This window comes from Microcebus murinus, chromosome 2 (assembly GCF_040939455.1).
Source record: "Microcebus murinus isolate Inina chromosome 2, M.murinus_Inina_mat1.0, whole genome shotgun sequence".
Taxonomy (NCBI): domain Eukaryota; kingdom Metazoa; phylum Chordata; class Mammalia; order Primates; family Cheirogaleidae; genus Microcebus; species Microcebus murinus.
This window is the reverse complement of record NC_134105.1, coordinates 34300587-34318636: the sequence shown is the minus strand read 5'-3', so window position 1 is coordinate 34318636 and position 18050 is coordinate 34300587. Positions and strand designations below refer to the sequence as shown.

The following is an 18050-nucleotide window of genomic DNA, read 5'->3' as shown; positions in this document are numbered from 1 at the left end:
AAGTCCAAGATTAAGGTATCAGCAAGGTAGGTTTCATTCTGAGGCCTCTTCTCTTGGCTTCCAGGCAGCCACCATCTCACTATGTGCTCACATGATCTTTTGTTACTCTGTGTATGAATGTGTGTGTGTGTGTGTGTGTGTGTGTGTGTGTGTGTGTGTATGAGAGGAGAGGGAGAGAGACAGCATATGTGCATACTCTAATGTGTCTTCTTTTAAGGGCATTAATCTCATCATGATGCATTGCATTTAAGGGCATTAATCCCATCCTAATGACCTCTTCCAAATCCTAATTATCTCCCAAAGGCCTCATCTCCAAATACCATCCTATTGGAGGCTAGGGCTTCAACATGTCAGTTGGGAGGACGACACAATTCAGTCTATAGCAGCCTATAAACATCTTTTTACTGCCCAATCTCATTAATAATCAGGAAATATAAATTAGAATAAAAGTGAAGTACTGTTTTATGCCCACCAGATTATACAAAATTGAAGCATCAATGATATTAAGGGTTTAGCAAGGATGCAGAGCAAGGAAACTCACATTCACTGCTGGTGGGAATGTAGACTGTAACAAACAGTTTGGAATAAAGTTAGGTATTTTCTAGTGAAATTGAAGATGCACATACCCTATGTTCCAGCAATTCTGATACTAGACACATACTCTGAAGTGGTGCTTTTCAAATTGTTGGGTATATTGAAGTCAAAATAAAAATGTATCGGCATGCAAAATCCTGTCGAAAAAAAAAAAATGTAGAGATGGGAGGCCAAGGTAGGAGGATTGCTTGAGGCCAAGAGTTCAAGACCTAAGCAAGAGTGAGACCCCATCTCTACAAAAAATGGAGAAATTAGCTGGGTGCTGTGGTATATACGTCTCTGGTCCCAGCAACTTGGGAGGCTGAGGCAGGAGAATCACTTCAGCCCAGGAGTGTCAGGTTGCAGTGAGCTATGATGATGTCACTGCACTCTAGCCTTGGAGATGGAGCAAGGCCTTGTCTCCAATCAATCAATCAATAAATGTAGAGAGAAATCTCTAAATATAGTATTTTATTTGGGAAACAAGAATTGCAGTTCAAGGCATATACACAAACTGGGTGGTCTTCAGTTCTCTTTGAGGTTTTATAAAAAGGAGAAATGTTACATATTGTTTTGAAATAAAGTTCATTGGCACTAGTAAAGTTGTGAGGAGCTGGCAAGCTCTGATTGGTGAGTGACTGCAATGGGTAAAACTAGTCTTACAGTCATTGCAAGTCATTTCAGCAGCTATTAGATAAAACTGGTTTCAGGCTACAACAGGCAATTTCAGCAGCCAGGTTTCAGAGAATTACATTCTTGGAGCAACATTTTGTGCCCTTAGTGTTTCCCCCCCCTGGCCTCTCAACTCTGTTTTAGTTGAGTATGATAAAAATGACCCAATTCATGTGCTCAACTTTCTCAGGTGTAATCCAATAGTACATCATGAATGAAGTATAATTTTCTGAAAAGTAAAACCATGACTCTTGTACAAGTATAAAATAAACACATATCAAATATTTTATCTCATTAATTATTTAAGGGGCTAGTAAGATGGAATGCAGTATGAATTCGCTAAGAATCAGGAATATTGAAGTGAATTTGCTAAGAAGGGTAAAAGTGGTTTAATATCCTACAGGTCAATAAAACGTAATGTTTTGTATCTTTTCTATAGGTGGGCAGAAATTATTATAAACTATCAGTTTTCTTGTAAAATAGTTCAGTCAACAGAAAGTCAGAGGTCCCTATGGTTCAAACCCTTCCAGTCTCTGCCAGACAATGCCCAACCCTTACCCTAAAAGAGCACTCAGAAATCTCTTTTGCTCTTTTCCAAGTCTTACACAATGTTTCCTGACAATAGGTCCCTTTTAGAAGGTTTTGGTAATGCAATAGAAAAAAACAGCAATTTAATGCATTGAATACAGTAAATGTAAACAGTTTTGTGAAAATTTTGTTTCACATATATACATCTACATACAAACGTATGTGCTATCGGGTTTGATGTAAAATATTTTTGTTCACTGTAGGCCGGGATCAAAACAATTTGAAAGCTACTTGTGCGACACGTTTCGAGGTTCAAAAGTGAAAAGAATTGGATTTTTGAGTTCTCCCTTCACCCAAAGTAGGCATCCATTCAGGGCCAGGCTCAGTCATGCAGCCTCGGAAAATGACCTGAGAGAATGGTAGAGAAGCACAACACCAAGGGTTAGCCAGCTCTGTTTCTTCCTAACACTGGGGTGCGCGGCCTTCCTGGGACATCAGAACTGTGGGTGCAGGCGGAATGCGAAGACCGAGCCCGCCACCCACAGCAAACAGGAGGGCAGCCTTGCAGCGCGGCTGTCAGCCAGCGGGGAAGCAAGCGCAAGACCTAGGCCACAGCAACCGGCTCTCACAGCCGCCGCGGCCCCACGACCCGCGAGCGGAAGAACCCCGCGCACGCGCAGTAAGAGGCTAGGGCCGGTGACGCGCCAGAGGTCCCTTTCGCTAGGCCCCGCTTCGCCTCCAGTCCTCCGGAGACCGCCCCGCCCCGTCATCCCTGTGTCGTCACCCGGTCGGGTTTCCCCCGCCCTCTCCGGCCTGTGTCGGTCGCGGCTGCGCGCGCAGGGCCTGAGCGGGCGCCGGAGGGAAGGGGAAGCGGCGGGTAAGGAGGGCCTGCGTCCCGGGTGCGTCCATGACGGGGTTGGGGACTTCTGCTCTCTCCGGCTCTCAGGACCCCTGAAGACGAGAGTAAGAGGAGCTTCTGAAACTGGTTTTTTCCTCGCCTCTTCTCCTGCCGCCTCAGGCGTTCCTCTGACAGTCGAAGTGTTGTCTCCCTCCCCGGAGCTTCGTGTGGTGCGGACCGCTCGGGCCCCTCCTCTCCCGGCCCCCGGGGGGATATCCGGAGGTGGTGCCCCCAGCCCCTCTGCTGTGCCTTCGGTTGTCTGAGATCCCTTCCCTGCCCTTTGGGTAGCACCAGAATGATTATCCACTTTTAGTGTCACAGCAGGTTAGGGGTAGCGCTCTAGGTCCGGCCCCCAACACCAGCACAAAGAGCCTTGGGTTTTTTGACGCTGATCCTGGGATTCTTTCTGACACCCTTTGCTGCAGCAGTTTACAGATGCTCTCGGCAGTGAATTCAAGGTCACCAAACTTAGGTCCTCCTTAGTTTCTCTGGACATCTCCACCGTTTCCTAATGATCTGCTTTTTAAGTTTGGGGCACTTACATCCCTATGCAGTGTCCCAGAATTGTGCTCCTTTTCTTTGGGAATACCTTCACTCCACATGCTGCCTTTTGGAATGATGTTCGTGCTCCACTGGCAGTGGGGTAGCATCACAGATACTGAGAACCGTGGTAACAGACTAGGATTTCTGCTGTTTGCTACCAGAGTAGATATTTAGTGAACCCTTTCTTGTAGCAGGAGCAGTGGCTATGCTTGATGCTTTGAAGTAGGGACAGTGGAATTACTTTGTAATTAAACCACTGGGATCCAAAATCAGCTGACAGGGAGAAATCTAAAACAGAAAAAGAAAGCCTGACAGCCACATCATGTTTAATAATATCTGCAGGTCACATTTCTACATAGGGACAAATACACTTTGCTTTTTACCGTTTTGTATTATTTTAACTAACACATAATTGTACATATTTATAGAGTGCAGTGTAATATTTTGATACACGTATACAATATGTAAGGATCAAATTAGGGTAATTAGCATATTCATCACCTTAAACACTGCTTTTATATGCCAGTTAAATGTAATATGTTGACATTCTTTACATGCTGATGTGAAACTTTAACAGCTACCTTAGAACCTCTCAATCAAATTTCTCAATAAGCTAATTCCTAAATAGTCATGATAATCAGCCTAGTTATTTTGACTTTGATAAGTTTGACTGAATGCTATGAACTTAATCATTTTTCTAACATCATCCCACACCATTTCAATCACTCTTTTCTCTTTTTAAAAATTTGTTTTAATTTCTTTCATTTTTTTTATCTTTTCTTCTTTTTCAATACAGAGTGATCAATCACTCTTATTACCAATTCTTCTTGATGCCTAAGTTACAAAACCTTAATATCTTAGATTTCCTCTGTGCTTTATCTCCATATTTCTTACATTAGAGGATCTCATGGTTTCTTTATTTAAAAGGTAACTTATATTTACATTGCTGAAGCTATAAGGCTGTTTAATGGGACTTTGTTCCCTCTTAACTTATCCCCATGAAGAATCAAATAACAGTTCTGAAATATGACTATTGTCATGTTTACTCTTGATGAACCCATAAAGGCTCAGGTGCAAATTTCAGTGCTTAGGTTTCAAGGCCCTTTCTCTCTAACCTGACCTAATGATTCCTGTGCAATGTGATACCATGGAAAAAGTCCTGGATTTAGAGGAAGAAGGCCTGGATTCAGATACCAAAACTGTCACACTAACACTGTATCCTTGGAGAAACTTTGAGCTTCAGTTTCCTTCTCTGTCCTTTTAGATAAGATTATCTTTTCTTCTCACCTCTTAATTATTATGAGAATTACAATTGACATAATATGTGGAAAAGCTACAGTTAAAAAAAAAACAACCTAAGCTATTGTTGTTATTTCTCATTATACTAATTTCACAAACATTTGAAAACCTAATACATGTTAGATACTGGTGCTATAGCTATGAAAGATAGTCTCTGCACTTGAGGCACACTGACTTTTAAGGAGCTTTCTGTGTGTGTGTGTGTGTATGCTGGGAGTAGGGTGATAAGGTGTATCAAAAGGTAGAGTATAATATGGGATGTAAAATGGGTAAGCTTAGGATAAGCAACAGTCCCAAAGGAGAGAGAAACCGGGAAGGGTTCCTGCATGAAATTGTATTTGAACAGAATCTTGAATTATAAGATATAGAAGGGCTTTGTATGCTAAGGAAAGTATAAAACTGAAGGATTTTAAGCAGATGGATTGATCACAATTGCTTTTTGAAAGTTCATTTTGGCTGCAATATGTGCTTCCTTGCTGCAGTGTACAAAAACTTTCTGCCCTTGTGCCTTATTTTCTTTACTCCACAGAGCAAGACTTATGACCTCTCTGCATAGCTTAATACTTTATCTTTCAGTATCCATTTCAGGTCTCATTTCTTCTGTGAAGCATCCTTCAATTATTTTAGCCCCCACTACTTATTTCCTTCTCTGAAACAATATTAGAAACAGTATCACACAGTTTAGTACTTATTTGTCTTATGTGTGTTTTATGTCCCTAAGTATAATAGATTGTAAGTATAGGGAATGTTTGTTTTGTATGTGAATGGGAGACATGTTAAATACAAAAATATGTTCCTTGATCTTTTATTTTGTTTTTCAGGGTAGGAGCAGATTATGTGTAACTGTCCTTTTAATTAATCTATCATCATCATGGCTAATGAGGGCTGTCCGAAGGCTTATGATAGTCCTTTTTCATCAGATAAACATGCCCAACTCATCTTGGCCCAGATCAATAAAATGAGAAATGGACAGCATTTTTGTGATGTGCAGCTGCAAGTTGGGAAGGAAACTTTTAAAGTTCATCGGCTGGTTTTGGCTGCCAGTAGTCCTTACTTTGCAGCTTTGTTCACTGGAGGAATGAAAGAGTCCTCAAAAGATGTTGTACAGATTCTAGGAATTGAACCTGGAATCTTTCAGATACTTCTAGATTTCATTTACACAGGTATGTTATGTGAGCCTGTTGCTTTAAGTGAAGAATGATGCAATCACTCATGTGCTACTGTGGGAACATAAATTGATCTAATTTATCTAGAAGATAATTTAGCAACATAGTATTATAAGACTGAAAACTTTATATCTTTTGACCCCCCTGACTTCCTTTTCTAGGAATCTGAAGGAATTAATTAGTGATGCAAGGAAATATTTATAAACTAGGATTTTATTGTAACATTATTTATAATAGTATATAATTGGATACAATCTTATTGTCTCTCTGTAGGTTATATGCTTATATAAATCACGTTACATCTGTATATATATAAAATGGAATATTTCTTAGATCTCACAAATGATTTAAAAATATATACTATCATGGAAGAATGTTTATAACATATAGAATGAAAAAAGGGTATAGATACAATCCCAATTTTGCCAAAAAAACAAAAACGTTTGTGTGTATTTGTGTATGAGAAAGAGATGAGAGCCAGGTGCAGTGACTCATCCTTGTAATCCCAGTACTTTGGGAGGCCAAGGTGGGATCATTTGAGACAGGAGTTTGAGGCTACAGTGAGCTATGATTGTGCCTGTGAATAGCCACTGCACTCCAGCCTGGTTGACAGAGCAAAACCCTGTCTCTAAAAAGAAAAAAAAAAAAAAAAAAGAAAGAAAGAAAGAAAGAGAGATGAGAATGTTGATAGTGTTTATCTGTAGGTGATAGAATATGGAAAATTCTTATTTTTCCCTTTTTTTTGTTTCCCCTCCAAATGTTTATAATCAGCATTATTATTTTAGTCAAAACTTCTATTTTAAAAATGCTTTTGAAGAGTTTCAATGACATTAGAAAATGTACACAAACAAAAACTATACATAGTCTTATATGAACAAATACAGAAAAAAGATTTGAAAGAAATACACTAAAGAGTATGATATATGTCTGGATGTGGAAAAATGTGTTATTTTCATTTTATTTTTATATTTTTCTGTCTCAAAGTTTTTTCCCCACAGTGAATATATATTACTCTTAGAAAAAAATTGAAAACAGGGCCGGGCGCGGTAGCTCACGCCTGTAATCCTAGCACTCTGGGAGGCCGAGGCGGGCGGATTGCTCAAGGTCAGGAGTTCAAAACCAGCCTGAGCGAGACCCCGTCTCTACCATAAAAATAGAAAGAAATTAATTGGCCAACTAATATATATAATATAAAAATCAGCCGGGCATGGTGGCTCGTGCCTGTAGTCCCAGCTACTCGGGAGGCTGAGGCAGGAGGATTGCTTGAGCCCAGGAGTTTGAGGTTGCTGTGAGCTAGGCTGACGCCATGGCACTCACTCTAGCCTAGGCAAGAAAGCGAGACTCTGTCTCAAAAAAAAAAAAAAAAATTGAAAACAAAGACTATGTTTATTCAGTTTAGTTTTGAAACTGTACTGTGATTTCATTAAGGGACTGCTTGGTGGGAGATAATTAGGTGGCCCAATTAAGTATTTTTTTTTAATGCATGGTATTTAAGCCTGAAAAATGACAAAAGGCTATTTCTTTTTTCTGTGTTGTTTCATATTTCTTTTTGGAAAATTTCAGAAAATAATGATAACTTTAATTTGGGAGCTGTGACCATGATTATTTTTTATCTACTAAAAGCAGTACAGCTTTGTCTATTAGCTTATGTACAAATTAACAGAGAGGTTCTTGACTTCACTGTTCTAAATAACTTGTATCAGCTGATGAAACTACTTCATAAATACACCCCACTTTTTTATTCAAAAAATATAAATTAACACAGATTAATCAATGGAATTAGTATTGAACTATATAAAAACTGAAGAAATGCCACAAGTTTTCTATTCTGCCTCTGTTGTCTGACAGTAGCAACAAGAGATATTTAGTCAAAGAGAATGTTCATGGCATCATCACCATATGGCCAATGATGAGCACTTATATCAAAGAAATAAAAGGTGGCAAAACAGCCAGGAACGGTGGCTTGAGCCTGTAATCTTAACACTCTGGGAGGCCTAGGATTAGGCAGGAGGATTGCTTGAGTTCAGGAGTTCAAGACCAGCTTGAGCAAGAGCAAAACCCTGTCTCTACAAAAAATAGAAAAATTAGCTGAGCAGGGTGGCTCATATCTGTAGTCCTAGCTACTCATGAGGCTGAGGCAAGAGGATCACTTGAGCCCAGGAGTTTGCAGTTGCAGTGAGCTACAATGACCAAGCTAGACTCTGTCTCAAAAAAAAAAAAAAGGTAAAACCCAGAGAAATAAAAGCTACTGAGCACGTCTGGGGGAAATAATATTGTAGAGGACTGACATTTAAGGCAAAATTGGTATTCGCATTTGGCTGCTAGAAATAAATATAAACTGGATTAACAAGAGAAGACTTTATTTTTCCACCAAAATGAATCCAAAATAGGCATTACAAGGCTTGTTTAATAGGTTCATTGTCATTACTGTCCCAATATTTTCCAACATTTTCTCCACCATCTATAGCTTATAGCTTCTAATCTCATGATCACTGAACTCCAGCCAGTGGAAGGAGATAGGGAGAAAGGAAAAAGGGCCTACCATTCAAATTTGTCTTTTTTTAAAGCTTTTCTGGTAGCCCTACCCAACAACTGCTGCCCATAGCTTGCTGGCCACACTCAGTCAAAAGTTCACACTTACCTGCAAGGGAGACTAGGAAATGTAATTTTTAGCAAAGAACAGCTGCTACCTATGACAAAACTGAAGTTCTGTTAGTAAGGAGGAGAAAATGAAGACTGGATATTTATTGGACAGGGAAATTTATAGACTTTGATACAATTAGTTCTCAAAAAACATGTTCCTTCATTTTCATTGTAATGACATTTCCATTTTTCTCCTCACAAACAATTCTTGCTTCAAATCCTTTTTTGTGATGTTGGAGCAGCAAACCTGTTATTCTATTTATCTCTCCTTTGGACTTGTCATTTTTTATTTTTTATTAACCATTCACACTAATTATTACAATTAATACATTCCTTTTATTTTTATTTTTTGAGAGAGAGTCTCACTCTGTTGCCCCAGCTAGCGTACAGTGGCATCATCATAGCACACTGCAACCTCAAACTCCTGGGCTCAAGCAATCCTCCTGCCTCAGCCTCTGGAGTAGCTGGGACCACAACGCCCAGCTGATTTTTCTCTTTTTTTTGTAGGGATGGAATTTCAGTCTTGCTCAGTCTGGTCTTGAACTCCTGACCTCAAGCAATCTTTCCTCGGCCTCCCAGAGTGCTAGGATTACAGGTGTGAGCCACTATGTCCAGCCAATACATTCATTCATTCATTTATTTATTTATTTGAGACAGAGTTTCGCTCTGTTGCCCAGGCTAGAGTGCTGTGGCATCAGCCTAGCTCATACCAACTTCAAACTCCTGGGCTCAAGAGATCCTCCTGCCTCAGCCTCCCAAGTAGTTGGGACTACAGATGTGTGCCACCATGCCTGGCTAATTTTTTCTATGTTTAGTTGCTCAGCTAATTTTATTTTTAGTAGAGATGGGGTCTCATCTTGGTGAAGCTGGTCTTAAACTCCTGACCTCAAGTGATCCTTCCGCCTTGGCCTCCCAGAGTGCTAGGATTACAGGTGTGAGCCACTACTCCTGGCCCGGGCCAACATTCTTTATTAACCATTCACAATTCTAATGTGTCTTTTTTGACTTTTTAAAAATTGATATAGCTGTACATATTGGGGGGGTACATGTGATATTTTGATACATGTATACAATATGTTCTAATATGTCTTCAGTGTGTTTCTTTTCTTTTTCTTTTTTTAGAAACAGGGTCTCACTACATCACCCAGGCTGGAGCACAGTGGCTATTCACAGGCACACTGCAGCCTCAAACAATGCTCCTGCCTCAGCCTCCCAAGTAGCTAGGATTACAAACATGTACCACTGTGTGTCACCTTAGATTTTTTTATGCACTTTACTTGGAATCAAATGACCTGGGTTTGAGATCTAGTTCTATTACTAATTAGCTGTGTGATGCTAGGCATTTCATTTAACCTTAATCAATCATTCATTCTTTCAACAAATATCTATTGAATACTTTTTTGAGCTAATTACCAAGGATACAGCAATAAGCAAGACAGACATGGTCTCTGCCAGAGTTTCCTAGGTAAGGCAGATTAGGAACTTATAAATTAGAAATAAACTTGTGAGAGCCTTATTTTCCTTGTTTATGAAGTGTTGATAGTAGTACTTTATAATTCATGTAAAGGTTAAATGAGATAAATTTTAGTAAATGTGAAAGTGCTTTGTAAACTATACAGCCATATTAAGTGGAAAAAAAAAAAGGATTGAATGGAGAGTTTATCTTTATTAGGTATGAGAATTACAGTGTTTTTTTTTTCTTCCTCTTAAATATTATTGGCTAATTGATGTCCTCCCAAAGTCATTATGTAAATTATGAAAATGAAGCCCTTGGGAAAGAGAGCAGTATATATAGTTTAAGCTTCTCATATGATTCTCATAAGATCATAGATTTTGGGTTATTCCTAATATTATTAAAAGCTAACATTGTATTGTAATTTATTATAATTTAAGATAGTGACCCTGTTTTATTCTGCCCAGTGTCTCAATAAATGTTTGTTACATGCTTATAACCTTATATTAAAAGCATGGACTTTGATGTCAACTACCTTGTAACTTGCTTAATCATGTGACTTGGGGACAAGTTACTTAAACTTTCTGATTCTAATTCTGTTTCCTTAATATGAAAATAAGAAAAACAATACTGCCTACTGTATGGGATTTAATGAGGGTTAAATGAGTGTGTACATCAATTAAGTCTTGGGCATGGTGACTCACACCTGTAATCCCTGCACTTTGGGAGGCCAAGGCAGGAAGATCATTTGAGGCCAGGAGTTTGAGGCCAGTCTATACATCATAGCAAGGCCCCATCTCTAAAACAAATAATAGAATAAAAAATAAATTTAAAAATTAGCCAGGTGTGGTGGCATGTGCCTATAATTCTAGCTATTTGGGAAGTTGAGGTGGAAAGATCACTGGAGCCCATGAGTTTGAAGTTACAGTGAGCTATTGTTGTGCCACTGCGCTCCAGCCTTGGTAAAAGAGAAAGAAAGAACTTGCCTCTAAATAAATAAATAGATAGATAGATAAATAAATAAATAAAGCAATTAATACTGCACCTGGTTCTTTGCGTTTCATGAATGTTATGTATCATTATCTTTTTTTCTTTTGTTTTTTTATTTTTTATTTCTTTTTATTTTAATTATTTATTTTCTATTTTTCTTTTTTTTTGAGACAGAGTCTCGCTTTGTTGCCCAGGCTAGAGTGAGTGCCATGGTGTCAGCCTAGCTCACAGCAATCTCAAACTCCTGGGCTCAAGCAATCCTTCTGCCTCAGCCTCCCAAGTAGCTGGGACTACAGGCATGTGCCACCATGCCCGGCTAATTTTTTCTATATATATTAGTTGGCCAATTAATTTTTTTCTATTTATAGTAGAGACAGGGTCTCGCTCTTACTCAGGCTGGTTTCGAACTCCTGACCTCGAGCAATCTGCCCGCCTTGGCCTCCCAGAGTATTAGGATTACAGGCGTGAGTCACCTCGCCCGGCCCTATTTTTCTTTATTATTATACATGGATTGATGTTACTGGATCTTCAGAACATATCATTATCATTTAAATTTTGTGTCCTTTCCACAAATCCTTTGTTGCCTTTTTTGCTTAGTATCTATCTACTCTGTGAACATTAAGCTATCAGTGAAATCAAATATAATACTTTTTGAATATGGTAAGTCAATGTTTGTTTTTATTTTATTGGCTATTTTGTCTCCCTACTTCCCTAGGTATAGTGAACATAGGTGTGAATAATGTCCAGGAGTTGATTGTTGCAGCAGACATGCTACAGTTGACTGAAGTTGTTAATCTTTGCTGTGAATTTCTGAAAGGCCAAATTGATCCACTGAACTGCATTGGGATCTTTCAGTTCTCTGAGCAAATTGCCTGCCATGACCTTTTGGAATTCACAGAAAACTACATTCATGTCCATTTTTTGGAGGTTCATTGTGGGGAAGAGTTCCTGGCACTTACAAAAGATCAACTGATCAAAATTTTGCGAAGTGAAGAGCTTAGCATTGAGGATGAATACCAGGTCTTCTTAGCTGCAATGCAATGGATTCTGAAAGATCTGGGAAAGAGAAGAAAACATGTGGTAGAAGTGCTAGACCCAATTCGATTCCCCTTATTACCTCCTCAGAGGCTTTTAAAGTATATAGAAGGTAACTTTTTTGCTGTATATCAAATTACTTGATTAATTATCCAGTGACCTTTTCTCTGAAATGTGGTATAGTATTTTCATTCATTGGTTTAGTAACAGACATTTATTGAATGATTACTAAATGTAAGATGCAACTTTTGTGTTTTGTGGGTGGGCAATAGTTATTTCTACCCATTTTTTCCTCAAATTCTTACGTACCTTTTTTGAGATTAATTACTAAAGGAGATTAGTTTTATAGATAAGATTATTGACAGAGCTAACATAACCACTGTTGTTATCATAACTAATTATTTCAGTTTCAGATTTCTCCTACGACTCAGAAAAATTCAGCAAAACCTAACATTTGAGGAAAATGCATACAATAAAAACAAAACTCAGTAACTCCTGTAAGTTCTCCCATTATGAAATGAATTTGATATTGATATACTATCATTCAAATCTTCTGAGTAGCCTTTTGAATCATCTTTAGCTTCTGAACTTCTTTTTGAAAATATTTTCATCATAGTACAAAATTGTCGCGCCCGCCTCGCCAGCAAGGAAGACGCGGCAACAGGAGTTCTTCTGACCGTGCTTTAATGGGGTTCCCTTTAAACTTGCATGATGCGGAAGACCCTGAGCACAAGCTCTCACACACTTATATACTCTAAGGAAGGAGGGAAGTGATGGGGATAGGTTAAAAGCGCGCGAGGGTTATTACTGATAGGCCAACCTAAGATCCTTCATATGCATACTTATAGAACGGGCCAGGACTTACTCTGCGCATGCGCTGAACTTGTTTACTACAGGCGGGCCACCGGAAATCGGCGCCATCTTGTAATGGCGTTGTCACCGCGCCCCACACAAAATAGTTTTTATCTTTATATTAGAAAAATGGTAATATTTAAATTTATTTCTAAAAACTATTTTAGACTTGGTTTCAAGATTCGAAGCTTTTATTTTTTTATTTTTTTTGAGACAGAGTCTCGCTTTGTTACCCAGGCTAGAGTGAGTGCCGTGGCGTCAGCCTAGCTCACAGCAACCTCAAACTCCTGGGCTCAAGTGATCCTCCTGCCTCAGCCTCCCGAGGAGCTGGGACTACAGGCATGCGCCACCATGCCTGGTTAATTTTTTCTATGTATATTAGTTAGCCAATTAATTTCTTTCTATTTATAGTAGAGACGGGGTCTTGCTCTTGCTCAGGCTGGTTTCGAACTCCTGACCTCGAGCAATCTGCCAGCCTCGGCCTCCCAGAGTGCTAGGATTACAGGCGTGAGCCACCGCGCCCGGCCAAGATTCGAAGCTTTTAGTCTTGTCATGTGTTGAAAACATTAGGTTGTAACTGAATTACAAATGATTTTATTACAAATTAAGTATACTATTAAGCATTAAAGGTATAATTCTGTGAATAAATTAGTTTTAGTTTTTCTCCATTCTTAGCAGTGTTAATGAAACTTTGTAGGTTTTTCTGTTGATTTACAATTGATTGTTATTTGTGATAATTATGTTCTATAAAGTTACCATGAACATTGAATTAGCAAATATTAAGCCATTGCTCCTAGGGGAAACGTAGGTTTAAGTTCCTGCAAGCCTCTAGTCACAACATTTTTTGTCATCCAGTCAGTACATAGCCTTGTTTTATGTAGACTTTTGTCTAAAAACACCTTATTTAATATATATTGTTGATTCATTAACATTGAACTCATAGCCAACAGTGCTTATAACTCATCCCTGAGTGAAACTTTATCTGACACAGGTATTTTCTCTGTAAGGCACTTCATACCTTTCTTATACTAGATAGCACTTGAGCACTATGAGTGGGGGTCATTTTAAAAAGCAAAATCACCAACAAAAAGCACAAAAATGCAAAAAACATGACTCTAAATAGACTGTGAAAAAGGATACTTGTTTATAGCATGAGCTGAAAAGAAGACATAGTAAAGCCTGTTCATCTTCACCCAGAAAGTACATATAAGGTGATTCAAATTTTTTGCCACTCTGCACGTGTCTATCAATGACTACAAAAGCATCCCAAGTAGAGTAATCCCCCCTTGTCCATGGGGGATACATTCCAAGACCCTCAGTGGATGCCTGAAACTGCAGGTAGTACCAAACCTTGTATATACTATGTTTTTTTCCTATACATACACACCTATGATAAAGTTTAACTTATAAATCAGGTACTGTAAGAGATTAATAATAACTACTTAATAAAATAGAACAATTATAGCTATATACTATAAAAAAGTTGAGTGAATGTGGTCTTTCTCTCTCTCAAAATATCTTATTATACTGTCATTACCCTTCTTGTGATGATGTGAGATGATAAAATGCCCATGTGGTGAGATGAAGTGAGGTGAATGACTTGGGCATTATGACATAGTGTTAGGCTACTATTGAAAACTAATTTAAACCTTATAAATTATTTCTGGAATTTTCCATTTAATATTTTTGGACCATTGTTAACTGTGAATAACTGAAACCATAGAAAGTAAAACCATGAATAAGGGTGGACTACTGTATTACTTTGGGAATTATAAATACATTTTAGCAAGTAGGTGTATTCACAAAAAATGAATCTACAAATAATGAGAATCGACTATTTAAATGTTAAAACAAAGGATAGAAATTATCCAGACAAAATTGGCATGAATTGTGAGAATTTAGGAGTAAAGCAGATGCTTTCATGGTTGAGTTGGCTTTTCCAAGTTCTGTAGATAGAGAGCGCTAAAGGAAAGTTCCTCTGCTAAGAGAAAGGCAATGTTCCCTAGAATTGGGACATGTTTTCCTACAGGTTTCTTTTTGAATTATAATATTCAAGTCTTGTACTGTTTTTTAAGCATGCCCAATAGTTATCACCTAGTGGTATTTCAGTGGCAGAAAAAACTATAAGGGGCAAGGGAGAAATAAATTCAGGATTTTTAAAAAGCCAATCTTAATGTTTTTCAACTTTGAAACTTTTCTTCATTGATCATATGGGAGAAAATATGGGCAGTTTATATAGAAAAATAATGAGACTCTACTACAAAATTCAGAGAGGGAGCAAAATACTTAATTAAGGTGGTTAGATTATGTTAGGTGAAATGTGTAGATTTTTTTCCCCAGTATATTTTTTCGTACTTTCCACTGGAATAATTCATTAATATTATTAGATATTAAGATATTTTTATTTTTATTTGTTTATTTATTTTTTATTTTTTTTTTTTTTTTGAGACAGAGTCTCACTTTTTGTTGCCCTGGCTAGAGTGAGTGCTGTGGCGTCAGCCTAGCTCACAGCAACCTCAAACTCCTGGGCTCAAGCGATCCTCCTGCCTCAGCCTCCCAAGTAGCTGGGACTACAGGCATGCACCACCATGCCCAGCTAATTTTTTGTATATATATTTTTAGTTGGTCAATTAATTTCTTTCTATTTTTAGTAGAGACGGAGTCTCGCTCAGGATGGTTTTGAACTCCCAACCTCGAGCAATCCGCCCGCCTCGGCCTCCCAGAGTGCTAGGATTACAGGCGTGAGCCACCGCGCCCAGCCTGTTTATTTTTTTTTTGATACAGAGTCTCACTTTGTTGCCCAGGCTAGAGTGAGTACCATGATGTCAGCCTAGCTCAGAGCAACCTCAAACTCCTGGGCTCAAGCAATCCTACTGCTCAGCCTCCCGAGTAGCTGGGACTACAGGCATGTACCACCATGTCCGGCTAATTTTTTGTATATATATATTTAGTTGGTCAATTAATTTCTGTCTATTTTTAGTAGAGACGAGGTCTCCTTCTTGCTTGGGCTGGTTTCAAACTCCTGACCTTGAGCGATCCGCCCTGCTCAGCCTCCCAGAGTGCTAAGATAACAGGCGTGAGCCACTGCGTCTGGCAATTACTTTTTTTTTTAAATGGAACATGCTCATTATAAAAAAAGTAAGTAATACAGAATTATAAAAACAACAGATCACCCAAAGTCTGCCATCCAGATATAACCAGTTTTAATTAACATTTAGTAAACATCATTCTAGATAGGAAGATATATGATGAATGGATGAATCGTTGGATAGAAAAATGTTTTTTTATAAGAATAAGAATTATTCTGGCCGGGCGTAGTGGCTCATGCCTGTAATCCTAGCATTTTGGGAGGCCGAGGTGAGTGGATTGTTTGAGCTAAGGAGTTGGAGACCAGCCTGAGCAAGAGTGAGACCCTGGGCCGGGCGCTGTGGCTCACGCCTGTAATCCTAGCTCTTGGGAGGCCGAGGCGGGCGGATTGCTCAAGGTCAGGAGTTCAAAACCAGCCTGAGCAAGAGCGAGACCCCGTCTCTACTATAAATAGAAAGAAATTAATTGGCCAATTGATATATATATAAAAAAAAAATTAGCCGGGCATGGTGGCGCATGCCTGTAGTCCCAGCTACTCGGGAGGCTGAGGCAGAAGGATCGCTCGAGCCCAGGAGTTTGAGGTTGCTGTGAGCTAGGCTGACGCCATGGCACTCACTCTAGCCTGGACAACAAAGGGGGACTCTGTCTCAAAAAAAAAAAAAAGAGTGAGACCCTGTCTCTACTAAAAATAGAAAGAAATTAATTGGCCAACTAAAAATATATAGAAAAAAACTAACCAAGCATGGTGGTGCATGCCTGTAGTCCCAGCTACTTGAAAGGCTGAGGCAGAAGGATTGCTTGAGCCTAGGAGTTTGAGGTTGCTGTGACCTAGGCTGATGCCACAGCACTTTAGCCCAGGCAACAGAGTGAGACTTTGTCTTAAAAAAAAAAGAATTATTCTATATATACTATTTATAACATAAAAAATTTACTTAGCTCTCACTAAAAGTTAACAAAAGAAGAAACTGAAATAGCAACTGGTTTCAGAGAAATTTTTTTCATCCAAAGAAATATATTCTAAAAGTTTCTTATAGAATTAAGGACAAAAGATGAAAATCATTAAAAGATGGAATCATAGTTTCAGTTTTAAACAGTATTAACTTTCTGCTAAGAAAAATGAAGTAATCAGTATTTTTATTTTTCTTTCCACCCTCTCTCTCTGTCAAGGTTTATACCTTTGTTTATATATGTATAATATATCATGATTCCCCTAACTCTGTGCTTTTAGTTCTGTATTTAAATGGATTTGATGCTGCTGTCTACAAGTTTTTTAACCATGGTCTTTTCATTGTTGGTTTTTTCTTTCTTTCTTTCTTTTTCTTTTTAGAGACAGTGTCTCACTTTGTCTTCCAGGCTAGAGTTCAGTGGCCCAGTCATAGCTCACTGTAACCTTGAACTGTTGGGCTCAAGCTGTCCTCCTATTTCAGCCTCCCAAGTAGCTGGAACTACAGGCATGTGCCATCATGCCCAGGTAATTTTTAAAATTTTTTTGTAGAGACAATGTCTCACTATGTTTCCCAGGCTGGTCTCCAACTCCTGTTCTCAAGTGATCCTCCCATTTCAATTTCCTAAAGTGCTGGGATTACAGATGTGAGCCTATCCTCTGCTTTTGAAACTTTAGTTTTTTCTTCATTCTGGGGAAATTCTCCTGTGTGACATTTCTGAATAATTTTAATACTGTTTCATTTGGTAGTCTTTATTAAAACTTCTTGGTCTTTCATATTTATCATCTTCTAATGTTATGATATTTTTTTCTCTATATTCAAAATTATTTTCTGAAGCCTTCCTTCCAAATCATTACTTTGATTTTCAATCATATCTATTGTTTCTTGTTTCTAATTTATTAACTCTACAATACTGTCGTTTCAGTTCTCACTTTGTTTCAATTTTTTTTTTCTCTCTGTATTCAGATTTCTTTTTTTTTTTATTTCGGCATATTATGGGGGTACAGATTTTAAGGTTTCAATAAATGCCCTTTCCCCCCTCCCCCCACAAGTCTGAGTTTCCAGCATGACCATCCCCCAGATAGTGCACATCTCACTCATTATATATGTGTATACCCGCCCCTCCCCCCTCCCACCTGCCCAATCACCTTGTTTCTTTAGCAGTGCATCTCATCTGTCTTTCAGCTCTTGTTTCATAGGACTTCTATTCTTAAGCAATTCTATTGTGTGAAGCACTTATGGGGAGTCTTTCTGTTTGTGGCTGATGTGTTTCTTCCAGACTGAGTTCTTTGATCTCTTTCTCTTCTTTTTCCTGGGATGTACTTTAATAGACATATGCTATTTCTTAGCATCTTCCTGTGAGATAA

At 38.5% G+C, this 18050-nt stretch overlaps 1 protein-coding gene across 1 annotated transcript in view; it reads left to right on the top strand.

Moving 5' to 3' along the window:
- The first annotated feature begins 2599 nt into the window (after positions 1–2599).
- The window catches only part of IPP (intracisternal A particle-promoted polypeptide), a 48314-nt gene continuing 32863 nt past the window's right edge, over positions 2600–18050 (top strand). The window contains exons 1-3 of the mRNA XM_075997830.1: positions 2600–2736; positions 5335–5676; positions 11481–11912. Of these exons, the coding sequence (XP_075853945.1) occupies positions 5385–5676; positions 11481–11912 (724 nt within the window). The 5' untranslated portion in view covers positions 2600–2736; positions 5335–5384. The remainder of the gene's footprint in view (positions 2737–5334; positions 5677–11480; positions 11913–18050) is intronic.